The following is a 17,257-nucleotide window of genomic DNA, read 5'->3' as shown; positions in this document are numbered from 1 at the left end:
GAACTGGTACCATGCTGGGGACAACTGGGATCATACTGGGAACAATTGAGTCAACACTGAGGGTGACTGGGGTCATACTGGGATCATACTGGAAGTGACTAGGAGCATCCTGAGGGCAACTGGGATATACAGGGAGTGACTGGAATCATGCTGGAAGCTACTGGGAGACACTGCGAGACACTGGGAGTGACTGGGATCATAGAGGAACCATAACGGAAGTTACTGGAATAATACTAGGAGTATCTGAGAGTGACTGGGATCATACTGGGAGTTACTGGGACTATGCTGGGAGCAAATGGCATCATACTGAGGGTGACTGGGTTCATACTGGAATCATACTGGGGAGGACTGGAGCCACAGTGGGAGTGAGTGGGATCATACTGGGAGAAACTGGGACTTTACTGGGAGTGCCTGGAACTATACTAGGGGTGAACACGTGGGACCATGCTGGGATCATAGTGGGAGTGACCAGGGTCATACTGGGATCATACTGAGTGTAACTGAAAGTGACTGAGATCATACTGGGGAGTGAGCTGGAACCATACTGGGGTGACTGGGAGCCCCAGGGCCCATGCTGGGAGTGACCTGGGCCCCACCCCGGGTGGAACTGGGGGAACTGGCCCAGCCGGGGCTCAGGGTTGTTCTCCCCCAGGGCTGCTGCCACCCCCGGCCCCAGAGAGCCGAGGGACAGGGGAGAGCCGAGGGACAGGGGACAGCCAGGGAACACGGCCTGGCCCAGGGACACTGTGCTCCAGCACTCTGGGCTGTTGTGCCCGGGGCGTTGCCCTTGGGCTCCCAGGACAGGCAGAGGGGGCAGAATCCCCTCCAGGAGCTGTTGTTGGCTCGAAGCTTTGGTGTTGGACATTCCCGCGGAGCCACCTGCAGTGGCCGGAGCCCGGGCGGTGCCCGGTGCCACCAAAGCCGCTCCGTCAGTGCCCTCCTGCCCCGGGCAGGGCAGAGAACACCAAAGGAAAGGCCCGAGCTCGGCTCGGGGCAGGGAGAGGGCACTCCCCTGGCCCTGGGGAAAGGATTGGGATTTATGTCCCATTGAATTGCAGCAGGGATTTGACTGGACATAAATTCCAGTCATTTCCCCATGGAATTCCCATGGCAGTGGGCTGGGGGGGAGATCCGTCCATGGAATTCTCACCTGACTGGGATGAGAGTGAGATCCATCCATGGAAATTCCATGGGAATTCCTGCATTCCCAGGTCCACCCTTCCTGAATCCCACATTCCCATAGGAATTCCCCCCCACACCCACCTTTGTGCTCCAGAGCCTCCCGACCACACCCGATGTATTTTGGGAGCTCTTCCACACAGGTGTGTCCCAGGTAATGCTTCATCTGCTCTGGCAGGATCCCTTTGGATTCCCAGCACCTCTGGGGGATCCAGGTGGCACTGTCAGACACTGCAAAGCTCCCGGATCCCAGCTGGAAGGAGATGAAATCCCACCCATCGTAGCCGTGCCGGTGGGATCCATGGACACTCCATTGGACAGGAGGTCACAACTGGAAACCACCTGCACTGTGGGGAGACCTGGGAACGAGGAGAGAACGGACCCATGGAGTCGTGTCCCAGCCCCACGGAGCCCCTTGCAGCTCCCTGGATTCCTATGCCAAGCACACAGATCCCATCCCACTCCCACAGATCCCACCCCTAGAGATCCACCCCATTCCCACAGATCCCAGCCCCCAGCTCCCCCCCGTCCCCCCACTCTGGTTGTACTGGCTCTGTCTCCAGGTCACTGTCAGCCACGTGCCAGTTCCTCTCCTTGAGCCGGGTCTGGCTATCCCAAAATCCCGGGTCTGGCTATCCCAGTATCCCGGGTTTGGCTATCCCAATATCCTTGCTCGGCTCCCCCTCCCATCCCCATGCCTGCAGCTCCATCCGGCCCCGCTCGCTGTGGCAGTGCTCGGAGGGGGTCCCGTCCACGTTCCCGTGATCAGGGACTGGGGGACCCCAGGCCAGGCTCTGACAGCACCACTTCCAGGTACTGCAGGGAGTGGAGAACTGGGGGGACACAGAGATCTGAGGGGGTGGGAGTTTGGGGATCCAAGGGGGTCCACAGGTCAAGGGGAGGAGGGACTTGAAGAGCTGGGAGAGCTGGAAGGAGGTTCAGGGGCTCAGAGTCAAGGAAAGGGGATGCAGGGACTGGGAGAGGTGGGGTGGGGTGTCTAGGGAATTCTGTGCCCAGGAAAGGGGATGCCAGGGGCCCTCAGTGTGAGGGAAGGAGGGTCTGGGGACTGGGAAATACAGGAATGGGGGCCCAGGGGTCCCAGGGTCAGGGAAAATGGTGGGTCTGGGGGCTGGGAGAGGCAGGGTGGCCAGGAAAAGGTTGTGTTGGTGCCGGATAAGGGGGTGCAGGGGGGTCTCAGTGCCAGGGAAAGGGGTAAAAGGACATCCTGGTTCTCAGGAATGGGGGTCCAGGGGAGTCTCAGGGTCAAGGAAAGGGGAGTGCAGGGACTGGGAGAGGTAGAAGGGAGTTCCAGGGGATCCCTGTGCCCAGGACAGGGGAGTCCAGAGTTTCCCAGAAAAGGGGGGTGACAGGGTGGGGACACCCAGCATGTCCAGGAACGGGAGTTCAGGGGGTCTCTGGTTTTGCAGGAAGGTGGGGCTGGTGGCTGGGAAAGGCAGGAATGGGGGACCGAGGCGTTCCAGGGCATCCCAGGATCCAGAACACAGGAAGTCTGGAGGCTGGGAGACATGGGATGGTCAGGAAAAGGGGAGCAGGGGGGTCCTCATTTCTGACAATAGGGGATTCAGGGGGGTCCCTGTGAAGGATAAGGGGAGCAGGGGAGTCCTGGTGCCGGGAACGGCAGTTCAGGGGGGTCCCAATCCCGGGAATGGCAGCTCAGAGGAGTCCCAGGGGGTGCCAAGGTCCCACTCCCCCTTCGCCGCCCCCAGGAGCCCCCAGCCCCAGCGCTGGAGCCATCGCGCTGCTCCGGGCAGATCCTGGCGGTGCAGGTCGGGAGATGCGACAGTGCCCGAGGGAGGGCGGGGGAACGGGGGGATCACTTCCAGCTGTCCCCAGGGAAGGCTCTGTAAATCCCAGTTAATCCCAGTCGCTCCCAGTGTGTCCCCAGCCACCCCCAGTATGGTTACACACACTCCCAGTATATCCCAGTTGCCCTCAGCATGTCCGTAGTCATTCCCAGATGCTCCCAGTGGTCCCAGTAAGGTGTTTCTTATCCCAGTATCATACCAGTCACACCCAGTATATCCCAGTTGCCTCCAGCATGCATCCAGTCCTTCCCAGTTACTCCAGTTTGCTTGCAGCATGATCCCAGTTGCTCTCAGTTGCTCCCAGTAGCCCAAAGTGCGATCCCAGTTGCTCCCTTTCAACACCAATATGATCCCAGTTGCCTCCAGTATGATCCCAGTCGCATGCCAGCACTCCCAGTATGGTCCCAGTTGCCTCCAGCATGGTTCCAGTAGCTTCCTAGATCAACCCAGTCAGTCCCAGTATGATGCCATTTGCTCCCAGCATGCTCCCAGTTGCTCCCAGTCACCCTCAGTATGGGGGATGATATGCATGCTGCGTTTCCCAGTCACTCTCAGATACTCCCAGTATTAGTCCAGTCACTCCCAATAGGATCCAAACCTGACCCCAGTGTGCTCCCAGTCACTGCCAGTGTGAACCAGTTGCCACCTACAGGTTCCAGTTGCTCTCTTTCACCCTCACTTTTGCTCCAGTCACTCCCAGTCTCTCCCAGTTCCCTCCAACATATTCCCAGTTCCTGCCAGTTGCTTCCAGCATTATCCCATTTGCTCACAACCACTCCCAGTCAGCCTCAGTGTAGTCGCACTCACTGCCAGTATGATCCCAGTCACCTCCAGCATGACCCCAGTTCATCACAGTAGAAGCCCAGTTGCTTCCAATCACCCCCAGCATGCACCCAGTCACTCCCAGTAGCTCCTGGCATGATCCCAGTTGCTCCCAGCTGCTCCCAGTCACCCTCAGCATGATTCCAGTCACTCCCAGTGTATCCCATTTCCCCCAGCATGGTCTCAATTGCCCCCCAAAGGCTCCTACTCACTCCCAGTATGATCCCAGCATGATCCCAGTCTCCCTCAGTGGGATCGCAGTCTCCACCGGCATGGGCCCAGCTACTCCCAGTATGATGTCAGTACGATCCCAGTACAAAGCAGTGACTGCCAGTGATGCCACTCCTGGGATCCCCCAGCCCTCTCTGCGTTCCCCCTCCCGGCTCTCCAGGCTCCGAGAGGAGCCCCAAGGGCTGCAAGTCCCCACCCAGGGTCCCCAGCAAGGCCCAGTTTGGATGTGCAGCTCCCAATGTTCCCAGTTTCCCTCTCCTTTCCCCGGGCCGGGTTGCCCCGCCCCCAGCGGGTGGGAGCAGCCGAGAGCCCCGCGCTGCCCATCCCGACCTGTCCCGGCTCCATCCCCGCTGCTCCCGCGGGCTGCGAGGGGCTCGGGAACGGGGGAGGGGGACGGGGAGGAGGAGGAGGCGGAGGTGGGATTGGGTAGAGGTGGGAGGAGGAGGAGGAGGAGGAGGAAGAGGCGGAGCGGCAGCGGGAAGCTGGAGGAGAGGAGGAAGCGCTCGGCTCCAGCGCTCCCTGAACTCGCAGCCCCCCGGGACCATCGCCCCCCGTCCCGCAGGTGCCCGGGGAGGGGGAGCTCGCCCCAAATGTCCCGGGGGGTCCCTGGGTTTGGGGTTTTTTGGGGGGATGTTTGGAGCTTGCGGGACTCCAAAGCCGAGCCGCAGATGCCCTCGGGGGGACATCGTGGGGTCCCGGGAGGTGTTTTTGGGGGTGCCGGTGGCGGTGGCGGCAGAGCCCCGGCGGGGGCGGGGGGATGCGGGTCCCCCCGCGGTGGGGGTTGGGCTTCCCGGGCCGGGCCCTCCGAGCTCTGCCGGGGCCCCGTGGGGAGCGCGCGGGGGCGGGGGGACACCGGTTTTGGGGACCCCCGGGAGCCCCGGCTTCCCTAAGCGGGACCCCAGAGAGAGGAGAGCCCCAGGAGCCCAAAGCGGGGAGCCCGAGAGGGGGGACCCCTGGGATTGGCGGGACCCCGGCGGGGGGGTCTGGGGGCTGCAGGGGCGGCACGGCCGGGAAAGGGGCTCAGGGGTCCCGGGGCCGGGAAATGCCTGCTCCCAGTATGAGCCCAGTCACTCCCAGTCATTCCCCATTATGATGCAATTTTTCCCCAGCATGGTCCCAGTTGCTCCCAGTTCCTCCCACTTTTGTCCAGTGTGTTCCCAGTTCTCCCAGTTGCCCTTAGCATAGTCCCAGTCACTGCCAGTATGATGCCAGTCTCTCCCAGCAGGGCCCCAGTCATTCACACTTGCCCCCAGTTCCCCCCAGCACATTCCCAGTTGCTCCCAGTGTGGTTCCAGCCACCACCCGCATGGTCTCAGACACTCCCAGTATATCCCAGTTGCCCTGAACATTCTTGTGGTCATTCCCAGGCACTTCCAGTTACCTCGGCATGGTTCAGTTGCTCCCAGTTTTATCCCAGTCACTGCCCATACATCCCAGTTGTCACCAGCATGCATCCTATCATTCCCAGTTGCTCCCAGTCTGATCCCAGTGTATCCCCAGTAGGCTCTCAGCATGGGCCTGGTAGCTCCCAGTAATGCCCAGTCAGGGTCCATTGACACCCACTATAATCCCAGTATGATCCCAGTCACTTCCAGTATGATGCCAGTGGCCCCCAGCGTGCTCCCAGTTGTTGCCTGTCAGTGCCAGCATGAGCCCAGTAGCCTCCAGTAGGATCTCTGTGACTCCCAGTCTCTCCCAGTATATCCCATTCACCCCCAGCATGCTCCCAGTCCTTCCCACTTCTTCCCAGTTGCTTTCAGCATGATTCCAGTTGCTCACAGCCATTCCCAGTCAATCCCAGGATGATTCCAGTCACGCTCAGTATGATCCCAGTCTCACCCTGCTGCTCCCACCATAATTCCAGTATGATCCCACTTGCCCCCACCATAGTTCCACTTGTTCCCGGTTCCTCCCAGTATGATCCCAGTTGCCCCTAGAATAGTCCCAGTCATGCCCAGCATAGATCCAATTGCTCTCAGGTGCCTCAAGCGTGGTCCCAGTTGTCCCCAGCGTGGTCCCAGCTGTTCCCAGTGTGGTTCCAGTAAGCCCCAGTGTGGTTACAGACACTCCCAGTATATCCCAGTTGGCCTCAGCATGCTTGTAGTCATTCCCAGTTACTCCCAGTTGCCCCAGTATGGTTCTAGTTTCCTCAGAATGATCCCAGTCTTTCCCAGTTACTCCCAGTTGCATCCAGCATGATCCCAGTTTCTGGCAGTTGCCCAAAGTGTTTTCCCAGTTGCTCCCAGTATGATTCCAGGTTCCCCAGTTGTCCCCTCAGCATGGTTCCAGTACCTTCCAGCTGATCCCAGCTGCTCCCAATGTGTCTGATGCCTTATGAGGCCTCCTAGAAACAGAGACTAGACAGGAGTAAAGGAATAAAAGAGATATTTATTTGAAAGGTTTTCAAAGGTACACCCTGGGGAGCCTGAAGCTATTATCAAAATGGACCCCAGGTCATGAGTTCTTCACCCTTTGATAGGTTTTGTTCATTTGCATAGCAGGGTTAATTCTCCAGTTAAAGCTTCAATTTTCCCCACAGCTTACCCCGCCTTTAGAGGCTCTTCGTTTTCTACTTTTTTGCCTAGGACAGTCTTGGTGTCCTTGGAAAGCAGGGCCAGAGAGGCTTTGTTATGTCTACCTAGCATGAGAGAGCAAAAATTAACAAGCTACAAGAAACTTAAGAGTCACACACTAGGCAGTACAGAATTTGAAAAATACAAAGGTTGAAACCTAAGGCATCATTTGCCCTCTTTAGAGGCTTGACAAGGCCTCTATCTTATTGAGACTCTATTCCAAATATTCTAAATATCTACTAATCATATGTGTTTAACTGCAGTATATATCTATAAACAAGAATTACAATTACAATTGTTATAAACAATCTTTAATTCAGGGTCAGTTTGGTAACCATGAAACCAGGATGTGGAAGATACAATCAGCTTTGAACATTATCCAATGTAAGATCTAAGTTAATTCTCAAATTGTAAACAAATTTTGTTGCTCTTTTCACTTCAGTTTACATGTCAGTTGTTAGTTTTGTATCCAAATGAATGTCTTTGTATATACTTTGGACTAGAATCATATGCAAAATTTAGTTCCAAACCTGAGTCAGGGTTACCAACTATGTAGATAATAAGCACAGGAAAAAATAATTTAAACTACATCATCTTCATTTGTATCAGTCTCTGCTTTCTCAGTTGTTTCCAGAGCAGAAGCCTTCTTAACTCTGGAGTAGTGAATCCAGGGTCCTTTGCCCACGACTTTGACTGCGGTGAGGGTGGTCATCAATATCTGGAATGGTCCTTTCCACTTGGTCTGTAGAGGGTCACTGTTCCACCACTTAACACAGACCCAGTCTCCAGGCTGGAAGGGATGTGCAGGGGTGTCCAATCCTATGGGTCTGGATAACACAATGTAATTCTGGAGCTTCTGCAAAGTAGAACCTAAAGCCATTAGATATCTCTGTAAATCAAGTTTTCCCCTCATGTGAATTTCACCTGGAACATGTGGAATTTGATATGGCCTGCCATACAATATTTCATAGGGACTGATGTTATCCCTCCACCTTGGTTGTATACAGATCCTCAGTAAAGCTATAGGCAAGGCCTGAACCCATGTCATGGATGTCTCTTGACAAATTTTGCTAATTTGTGCCTTACCATTTGCTTGGGGTCTGTAAGGTGTGTGCAGATCCCAAGCAATTCCCAAAATCGGGCTAACCTCTTGAATCACATTTGCAACAAAATGTGGTCCCCTGTCTGAGGACATACCTAAAGGAACCCCAAACCTTGGTATTATATAATTAAGCAAAACTTTCACCGCCTCCTTGGCTGCGTTAGTGTGACAGGGGTAAGCTTCAGGCCATCCACTGAAGGTGTCAACCAACACCAGTATGTACCTGTATCCTTCTTTGTGTGGTAACTCAGCAAAGTCTATTTGCCAGTAATCTCCAGGAAGATCCCCTGCCTTTGCTACTCCTAACACAACTCTTTTTCTCGTATCAGGATTGTTTCTGCAGCAGATTTCACACTTGCTCACTACTGATTGTACAATATCTGTGATTCCCTTTCCTATTACTACCTTTTTCAGATGTTTCAGAAGATTTTCAACCCCAAAGTGTGTGTTTTCATGTTCTCTTCAAGCTAGCTCTCTAAGGATTAAAGGTGAGACTACAACCTGATTTGCAGGTGTAACAGCCCATCCATTTTCTGTGATCTCAGCCTTAAGAAACTTAATTAACTTGTGGTCTGCCTGATCATATTTTGGGGTAACCCTGACAAATCAATCTTTTTTTTGTGGAATTACTGCAAGAATACCTTTTTCTCAGCCCTTCTTGCTGTTTCATCGGCAAAGCGATTTCTCAATTCTGGAGTGGTTTTCTCTTTCTGGTGACCCTTACAATGCATGGTACCTACTTCTGTGGGTCTTTTAATGCTCTCTAAGAGGGCAAGGATTTGTTCAGCGTGTTTGATCTGGTTACCTTGAGCATTCAACAGTCCTCTCTCCTTCCAGATGGCTCCATGGGTCTGGACAATACTAAACACATATTTAGAGTCAGTCCATATAGTTATCTTCTTTCGTTCAGGTCTAGGGCCCTCATTAATGCAATCAGTTCAGCTTTCTGCGATGATACGCCTGCTGGCAGGGCCTTCGCCTCAATCACCTTGTCCTGGGTTGTTTTACTGCATAGCCTGTCATTCATTTACCATTTCTCATGAAGCTGCTCCTGTCTGTAAACAGCTCCCAGTCTGGATTTTCTAGGGGTACATCCTTCAGGTCTGGTCTGCTGGAATAGACCTCCTCGATTGTCTGCAAACAGTCATGCTCAGGCACATCGTCAGTTAAGGTAGAGGACAGAAACATGGCAGGGTTAACAACAGAAGTTGTTTTCAGGGTAACATCATCCTGTTCTAACAGCAGTGACTGATATCTAAGCATCCGATTGCTGGACAGCCAATGTCCTCCTTTCTGTTCCAGTACTGCTGCTACTGCATGTGGCACATACACTACAATGTGTTGTCCAAGGGTGAGTTTCTGGGCCTCATGAATCAGGATGACAGTAGCCGCCACAGCCTTCAAACACCCAGGCCACCCTTGGCTAACATTGTCCAGCTGTTTGGAAAAATAGACCACAGCGCTTCGTTGGCTTCCGAGGCGCTGTGCTAATATGCCCAGTGCCACATTAAGTCTCTCATGTGTAAAAAGTTCAAAAGGCTTAGTCAAGTCTGGTAAGCCCAGTGCTGGATCTGACAGAGAATGTTTCAGCTGTTTAAATGCAGCCCTTGTGCTTTCATTCCAAATTATAACGCCATTTTCAGCTGCTTTTATTGCTCCATACAATGGTTTCATCAACAACCCATAATTTGCTATCCACAAACGACACCAACCTACCATTCCCAGAAAAGCTTGCATTTCTCTCACGGTGTGGGGCTCTGGAAGTCGGCAGATGTCTTCCTTCTGTTCCTTGCTGAGCTGTCGGTGTCCACAGAAGATCTCAAGTCCCAGGTAAGCTACTGCTTCCTTGGCGATCTGTGCCTTGTCTTTGGAAACTCTGTACCCACTCTGTCCCAAAAAGTTTAACAAGCTTACAATGAATTGGATGCAGTCATCTCTGGTCTTAGCTGCAATCACAATGTCATCAACATACTGAAGGATAACCCCTACTGGCTCTTGTCTCCTCCAATCTTCTAATTCCTTTGCTAGCTGGTTTCCAAATATTGTTGGGCTATTCTTGAAACCCTGGGGTACGACTGTCTAAGTAAGCTGACTTTTCCTCCCCGTTTCGGGATTCTCCCACTCAAAAGCAAAGAGCTCCTGGCTGTTTTTATGCACAGGAATGCAGAAAAAGGCATCTTTCGGGTCCACAACAGTAAACCCTCCTAATTCATCTGTCAGTGTGGTCAAAAGTGTGTACAGATTGGCAACCACTGGGTGTATGTCCTCTGTAATTTTGTTAATTGCCCTCAAATCTTGGACCAACCGATAACTTTTACCATCAGCTTTCTTCACTGAAAGGATTGGCGTGTTATACCTGGACTCACATTGCGCTAATAACCCACGGTGGAGGAATTTTTCAATTATAGGTGCTGGTCCTTTGCGACTCTCTAATTTTAAAGGATATTGGTTTTGCCTTACCAGTGTAGCTCCCAGTTTGAGTGCAATGCCTGTTTGGATCTTCCTGGAACATCACTGGCCCACACAATTGGATTGACAGCATGTTCAACTTCAGTGGGGATTTCACCACATCTGTCCTGTATAAAAAGTGCAGCAACTTGGACAAATTTAGTTTCTGGAATGATAACTCGTATGCCCCCCCCTTTTAAATTTAATTTCTGCTTCCAATTTTTCTAACAAATCCCTCCCCAGCAATGGTTTAGGGGAGTTAGGCATATAAAGAAATTGATGAGTTACCCAGTGCTTCCCCAGTTCAAATTTCAAAGGTTGGAAGAAAGGCCGTGTTTCAGTTACCCCTGTTGCCCCAACTACATGAACACTTTCATGACTCAGTTTCCCTTATTAAGTATTTAACACAGAATATGCCGCGCCGGTGTCTACCAGAAATTCTGTCTCATCTTTCCCCAGCTTAACTATAACCAAAGGCTCTGCTGGGGGAGAAGCCTCCGGTCCCCATCATTCTGAGTTTGAGTTTTGTTCCAATGGTAGCTGTGGAACTGGGGGTGTCTTCTTCAACATCAGTCAGCTTTCCAATGCCCTTTCTTCTTGCAATAAGCGCATGTGTCTTTCTCCCTAGGGGGAGAGGCTTTCTTAGATGACTTTTCTTGACTATTCTTCTTCCTGGGACAGGGTTTACCTTTGTCACTGGAGTCTCTAGCTCAAAACACTCTCCAGGCTACTTCTAACAATTTATTCATGTCTTGAACACCTTCTAACTTTCGCAACTTTCTTCTTATATAGTTTGAAACCTGACCCATAAACAAATAAGCCAGATGATTTCCCCCTTCCGCTGTATCAGTATTTATGTTTGTGTATTTGGTAGCAGCTTCTCTTAACCTATTCAAAAAATCAGTAGGAGTTTCATTAGGACCTTGCTTCACTTCATAAAGCTTTGCCCAGTTAAAAGATTTAGGGACACCATGCTTTAACCCATATACTATGAGATCTTGATACCATTTTAATCTTTACATTTCTGCTGGCACATTTGGGTCCCACCTTGGATCATCTGTTGGGAAAATTTCTGCAACTGTACCTTGGAACATCCCGCTAGCTATGCCTAATTCCACAGAGTTTATAGTAGCTTTGTTTACCATCTGTCTTTTAGTGGGATCAAGCAATGTCTCTATCATAGCTGCCAAATCACTCCAGTCAGGGTTCTGTGTTTTGATTGCTCTTTGTACCAAAGTAGCCACTTTGTCTGTATTTTCTTTATATTTTCCTACTGTACTCTTCCATTGTTCTAACTCTGAGGGAGTACAGAACTTTCACATAGATTGGCCCTTGATTACCCGCAGCCTGTCTCAGAGGGGCTTGCAAAACTGGCTCCCTTTTTGCTCTGGTCCGTTTAGCAATTGGGCTTCTCTCCCTTATTGCTTTTCTTGCTGTCTTTCCCCTCTTTCACCTGCTTAAAGCAGCTATCTCATCTTCCTCCTCAGAGGAACTGCCTGGGTGAGAGCTGTCTGATTCTGTGGAGTCGGCTGTGTCAGGTCTGCCCCGGCCCGTTCTGGTACCTGATATCACTGACAGGGACCTGCTCCGCCGCAGGGGCCGGGCAGTGTCCCTGGGCCTCCGTGCTTCGATGACTTCATCCTCTAAGCCAGCCACTCTGCGTGAGGCGTTGTCATGGAGATTCCAACGCCTGGGAGAGGGAGGAATGCCACCCCCCCTGAGGGAGGTTCCCTCCCTACCCTCTTCATGGAAAGTCCTGCCCTCTGGCTCCACCTCCAAGAGGGGTGCCGTAGGCTGCACACACTGGCTGTCCCCTACCCTTGGCCCATCCGCTCCTGGTGGGACCGAAGGGGAGGCAGGGGAGAGAGCCGGGCAGCTATTGGGCAGAAGCCGCTGGAGACACAAGCACCTTCCAGAGCCGCCACGGCCAGTCTTCATCCTCTTTTAGATGCGGCCCTGCTGGAGCCTGAGTCACGGTTGGGAAGTCTCCCGGGTCTGCGGGAGGTCGCAGGGGCGGCCACTCTGCCTTCCCCTTCTCCTTTTTCACCGGCTGGAACCCATCTAAAGCTGCCTCTCCTCCCCCCCCTCGCCCCCAAGATCCATGTTGGCTGATAAGGAGAAGGAGGAGGGAGAGGAGAAGGAGGAGGAGGGGGAGGAGGAGGAGGGGGGCCCAATCTCGAGGCGGGAGCTATTAAATCCATCTCCACGTCTTCCCCTTTTGTCAGGTCCAACATAGACTTCTTAATCTTTTTCTCTTTTTTCCTTAAAAACAGTATATGCTCTTTTTTAGATATTTGTAACTTAGATGCAGCCAAGAAGAGCTTGGCGTACTCTAATTCTAAGAAACAGTGATCTCTTCAATGATACGATATTAAACTCAATAATAACTCTTCATCTGGGCTTCCAAACTGTGGCCACTTTTGCCAGTTATCTAACCTATAAGCTGACCAAATCAATGTTGAAAGCCTAATTAATTCTGCTTTTGTAAGGGTTTTATCTTTGCCTATCAATTTTGCCCAGTTATCTAATACAAAGCTTAAAGGGGTGTTCGGTGGTATTTCACTCCCCATACAAGAAATACTACTGCCCATGGTTTTATGCTTATAAACAGAAAATTCACAAAAATAAAGCAACAAGATCTAAGTCACTCTATAAAGCAGAGAGGGAAAACTAGAGAAGGTAGGATTCGAACCCACAACCCTGGGGATTCAAACAGAGGCTCAAAATACAATCCAAGCCACTGTGCCACCTGGCTGCATGTCAGAGGGTGGTGGCTGGATGGAAGCTAGGAACAAACCAACAGAGGGAAAATCAAATTCCCTGGGACTCTCACACGAGTTCTCTGACAAGCTCTCGTGAGCTGCCAAGCTAACAAAAGGGGGAAACACCAAACAAAACCCCTTGGACCCTCCCGAGTCCCTAAACAAACTGTAAGAGATGTCTTAATACCCAATTCAGGTGTTAACAACAGAATACCACCTTTATTCAGTTACTCATGTGCCTCTGTGCTGGATCTGGAGAGTTTTCTGGGCTCTTGAGGCTTCTTTGCCTCCTGGACTCCTGGCAACTGCCCCCCGGGTGCCGGCAAGGGGGGGAGCTGGGCTGGATCTTTCTGAGTCCCAGAGGACTTTGGGAAGCCTCATTGTCCGTTCTGGTGGTGCCAAAGAACTGATGCCTTATGAGGCCTCCTAGAAACAGAGACTAGGCAGGAACAAAGGAATAAAAGAGGTATTTATTTGATAGGACCTTCACATGTACACCCTGGGGAGCCTGAAGCCATTCTCAAAATGGACCCCAAGATGGACCCCAGGTCATGAGTTCTTCACCCTTTGATAGGTTTTGTTCATTTGCATAGCAGGGTTAATTCTCCAATTAAAGCTTCAGTTTTCCCCACAGCTTACCCTGCATTTAGAGGCTCTTTGTTTTCTACTTTTTTGCCTAGGACAGTGTCTTGGTCTGAAAGACAGGTGTCTGCTAAGGAAGGCAGGAGCCTCCCTTGGAATGGCAGATGCAACCCCCCTTCCCTCCAAGTTATTATAATTTTGAAATCAAGGGGCTTTTAGGCAAAGATATGGGAAATAGGAATAACAGTTCTTTACTATTATATATCTATATGTGTATAACAAGTCAAACAAACAACAATAACTATGGCAGTAACAGCAAACAATCACAAACCCAGTGCCAGCCTTCTCGGCTGTCAGGCCCTTTCCCCTCGGGTGCAGTTCCACTCGCAGCCGGCAGGGGCGCTGGCGGCTCCCGGTGAGCAGGGCAGGTGCGATGGTTCCCCCGCGGCTGCAGGGGGCGCTCCGGAGCGAGCTCGGGGAGCACGCGGCACTGGTGCCCTGGGATCCCAGGAAGGGATGGAACAAAGGCTTCACAAACCGCTGGGCAGCCGATCCCGGTGTCCGGCTGGACCTTTGGGAACAGCAGGCTGGAACGGCAGGGACAAGCACAAATCCCGGGTGGCAGATGAGATGTATCCAAATGGGGAACCCCCCCAGGGGTCTGGGCAGGCAGGGCGAGCAGGGCTACAATGTAGCGAAGGCTCGAAGCAGCGGCGGAGGCAGGGCGGCCACAGCCCGGCTCCCAGCGGGGCAGGGAAAGGTGGGCTTGGGATCCTGGGGTTTCTCCGGCAGAAGGAAAAGCAGCCAAAGAAAGCAGACTCCCTCTCTGTCCAAGCGCTGGTGACCGACTTCCTGCACACCCAGGTGAAACAAAAGAGTAGCCAGATGCACCCCACTGCTGTAGCCATCCCTTTTTTTTTCTTAAGTACCCAGCCATTTGTCCCCCTAGCAACACGTATGGGGAAAATTCCTTTAACAGAAAAAAGGAAACCAGGAGAGCTCCTAAACCCCCAAGACAGTCTTGGTGTCCTTGGAAAGCAGGGCCAGAGGGGCTTTGTTATGTCTACCTAGCATGAGAGAGCAAAAATTAACAGGCAACAAAAAACTTCAGAGTCACACAACAAGCAATACAGAATTTGAAAAATATAAAGGTTAAAACCGAAGGCATGTCCACATTTTCCTCCCAACATGGGCCCAGTAGCTCCCAGTAAGCCCCCGTCAGGATCCGTTCACACCTGCTGTAATCTCAGTGGCTCCCAGTATGATCCCAGTAGGACCCATAGTCACTGCCAGTCTGGTTCCAGTCACTCCCAGTATGATCCCAGTTACCCCAAATGTGATCCCAACTGCTCCCTCTCAATGCCAGTATGATCCTAGTCACTTCCTGCCACTTCCAGTATGATCCCAGTTGCACCCAGTCACCCCCAGTATGACACCAGTCACTCCCAGATACTCCCAGTATTATTCCAGTCATTCCCAGAGTGACTCCCTGTCACTGCCAGTGTGGGCCCAGTTGCTCCCAGTATGAATCCAGTCACTCCCAGTTACTCCAAATATGATCCCATTTGCTCCCAGCATGGTCTCTGTTGCTCTCAGTCACCTCCAGTATGGTTCCAGTCACGGCCAGCACCTTTCCAGTCACTCCCAGTCTGATTCCAGTATGATCGCAATCACTCTCAGATACCCCCAGTACTATTCCATTCACTGCCAGTATGATCCCAGCCAGTTCCAGTAGGATCCCAGTATGACTGCGGCATGGGCACAGCTGCTCCCATGATCCTCCAGTGTGGTTCCAGTTGAACCCAGCTGCCCCTAGTATAGTCCCAGTCACTCCCCATATGATCCCAGTCCCTCCCAGCATGGTCCCAGTCGTGCCCAGTTGCCCCCTGTTCAAACCCAGTCACTCCCAGTAGCCCCCAGCGTGGTCCCATTTCTCCCCAGCATGGTCCTGGTTGTTCCCATTGTGGTTCCAGTCAATCCCAGTATGGTTACAGACACTCCCAGTACATATCAGTTGGCCTCAGCATGCTTGTAGTCATTCCTAGTCCCACCCAGTTTCCCCAGTAAGGTTCCAGTTACCCCAGTACAAGGCAGTCACTGCCAGCGATGCCACTCCTGGGATCCCCCAGCCCTCTCTGTGTTCCCCCCTCCCGGCTCTCCAGGCTCCGAGAGGAGCCCCAAGGGCTGCAAGTCCCCACCCAGGGTCCCCAGCAAGGCCCAGTTTGGATGTGCAGCCCCCAATGTTCCCAGTTTCCCTCTCCTTTCCCTGGGCCAGGTTCCCCCGCCCCCAGTGGGTGGGAGCAGCCGAGAGCCCCGCGCTGCCCATCCCGACCTGTCCCGGCTCCAGCTCCCGCAGGCTGCAAGGGGCTCGAGAAAGGGGAACCCAGGGTCTTACTGGTCCTGGGAGGAGGAGGAGGTGGGATAGAAGAGGAGGGATGAAGAAGGAGCAGGAAAAGGGGTGGAAGTAGGAGAAGGAGGTGGGATTAGGGAGGAGGAGGAGGAGGGATGGGAGAGGAGGAGCAGGAGGAGGATGAAGAGGAGGGACAAGGGAGGATGAAGAAAAGTAGAAGGAAGCACGAGGTCGAGCACTCCCTGAATTCACAGCCCCCTACCCATGGGAGCATCACTTCCCATCCCACAGGTGCCCGGGGAGGGGGAGCTTGGCCCAGATATCCTGGGGGTCCCTGGATTGGGTTTTTTGGGGAGGATGTTTGGAGTATGAAGAACTCCAAAGCCGAGAAGAAAATGCTCCTTGCAAGGACATTGGGGGGGTCCCCAGGAAGTGTTTTTGGGGGGTCCCAGTGGCGGTGCAAGCAGAGCCCTGGCAGCGGGCAGGGGGATGTGGGGTCTCCCCTGCAGTGGGGTTGGTTCTGCCTGGCTCAGGCACGGCCAACTCCAGCCCAGAGCCAGGGGGCTGCGGGACCCCCCGGGAGAGCTGCAGGGGGCAATCTGGGGATCCCCAGAGTGGGGAGAGCAGAGAGGGGCAGTACTGGGACCAGGGGAGCCCCGGCAGTCTGGAGGAGCGAACCCCTGTGACCCCCAGGACCCCAAAGTGGGGAGCCCAGAGAGGGAAGAGTGCCAAAATTTGCGGGACCCTCAACAGCCTGGAGAGGGGAAGGGGGGACTCCTTGGACCCTCTGCACCCCGAAGCAGAGAATAAGGGGAGAAGGATCCCTTGGACCCCATAATCCCCAGCATCCCTAAGTGGGGAGCCCAAGGTGGGAGCTTTTTGGATTCCTGGACTCCCAGCAGCCTGGGGAGGGCGGGGACCAAAGTAGATGGGGGACCCCCAATACAAGCGTGACCCCTGGCAGCTGGGATAGGGGGGAACCCCCCAACATCAGAGCAGGGGGACTAGGGAGAGGGAACTCCTGTGAGGCTTTTTCAGGGCTGAATCTTGGTGTTTGGGAGGTTTTTCTGGACCCCAGATGCCCGGTGACTTGTAGAGAAGGACTTGGGCAGGGAGACATTCAAATTCAACATGCTCATCCCTTGTTTTTCCCCAAACCAGGATTTCCCATTCCTAAACCTTGGCCAGATGGAGGAGAAGGCTGTGAGGAAGAGGAAGATGCCCTGGAACACCCAGGCAGGTGAGGAGGAAGTCCCTGCCCATTTCCCCCTCTCTCCTGCTCCATCTCCCAGCCCAGCATCGCCCCCGGCTGCAGGACAACCCCGCTGCCGACGCCGTCCTGCCGGGCACGGACTGGGGGGATCTCCTTCCCCTTCTGTGTG

General features: G+C 53.1%; 1 protein-coding gene across 4 annotated transcripts in view; it reads left to right on the top strand.

Annotated features, from left to right (window-relative positions):
• Window positions 1-4,518: 4,518 nt before the first annotated feature.
• LOC125319001 (zinc finger protein 501-like) overlaps window positions 4,519-17,257 on the top strand; it is a 47,586-nt gene continuing 34,847 nt past the window's right edge. For all 4 annotated transcript variants that reach the window (XM_048289966.1, XM_048289965.1, XM_048289967.1 and 1 more), the window contains exons 1-2: window positions 4,519-4,620; window positions 17,037-17,115. In XM_048289966.1, coding sequence (XP_048145923.1) covers window positions 17,064-17,115 — 52 coding nt within the window. In that variant the 5' untranslated portion in view covers window positions 4,519-4,620; window positions 17,037-17,063. The remainder of the gene's footprint in view (window positions 4,621-17,036; window positions 17,116-17,257) is intronic.

This window comes from Corvus hawaiiensis, chromosome 35 (genome assembly GCF_020740725.1).
Source record: "Corvus hawaiiensis isolate bCorHaw1 chromosome 35, bCorHaw1.pri.cur, whole genome shotgun sequence".
In the NCBI taxonomy this organism is placed as follows: domain Eukaryota; kingdom Metazoa; phylum Chordata; class Aves; order Passeriformes; family Corvidae; genus Corvus; species Corvus hawaiiensis.
This window is presented reverse-complemented; position numbering and strand designations above follow the sequence as displayed.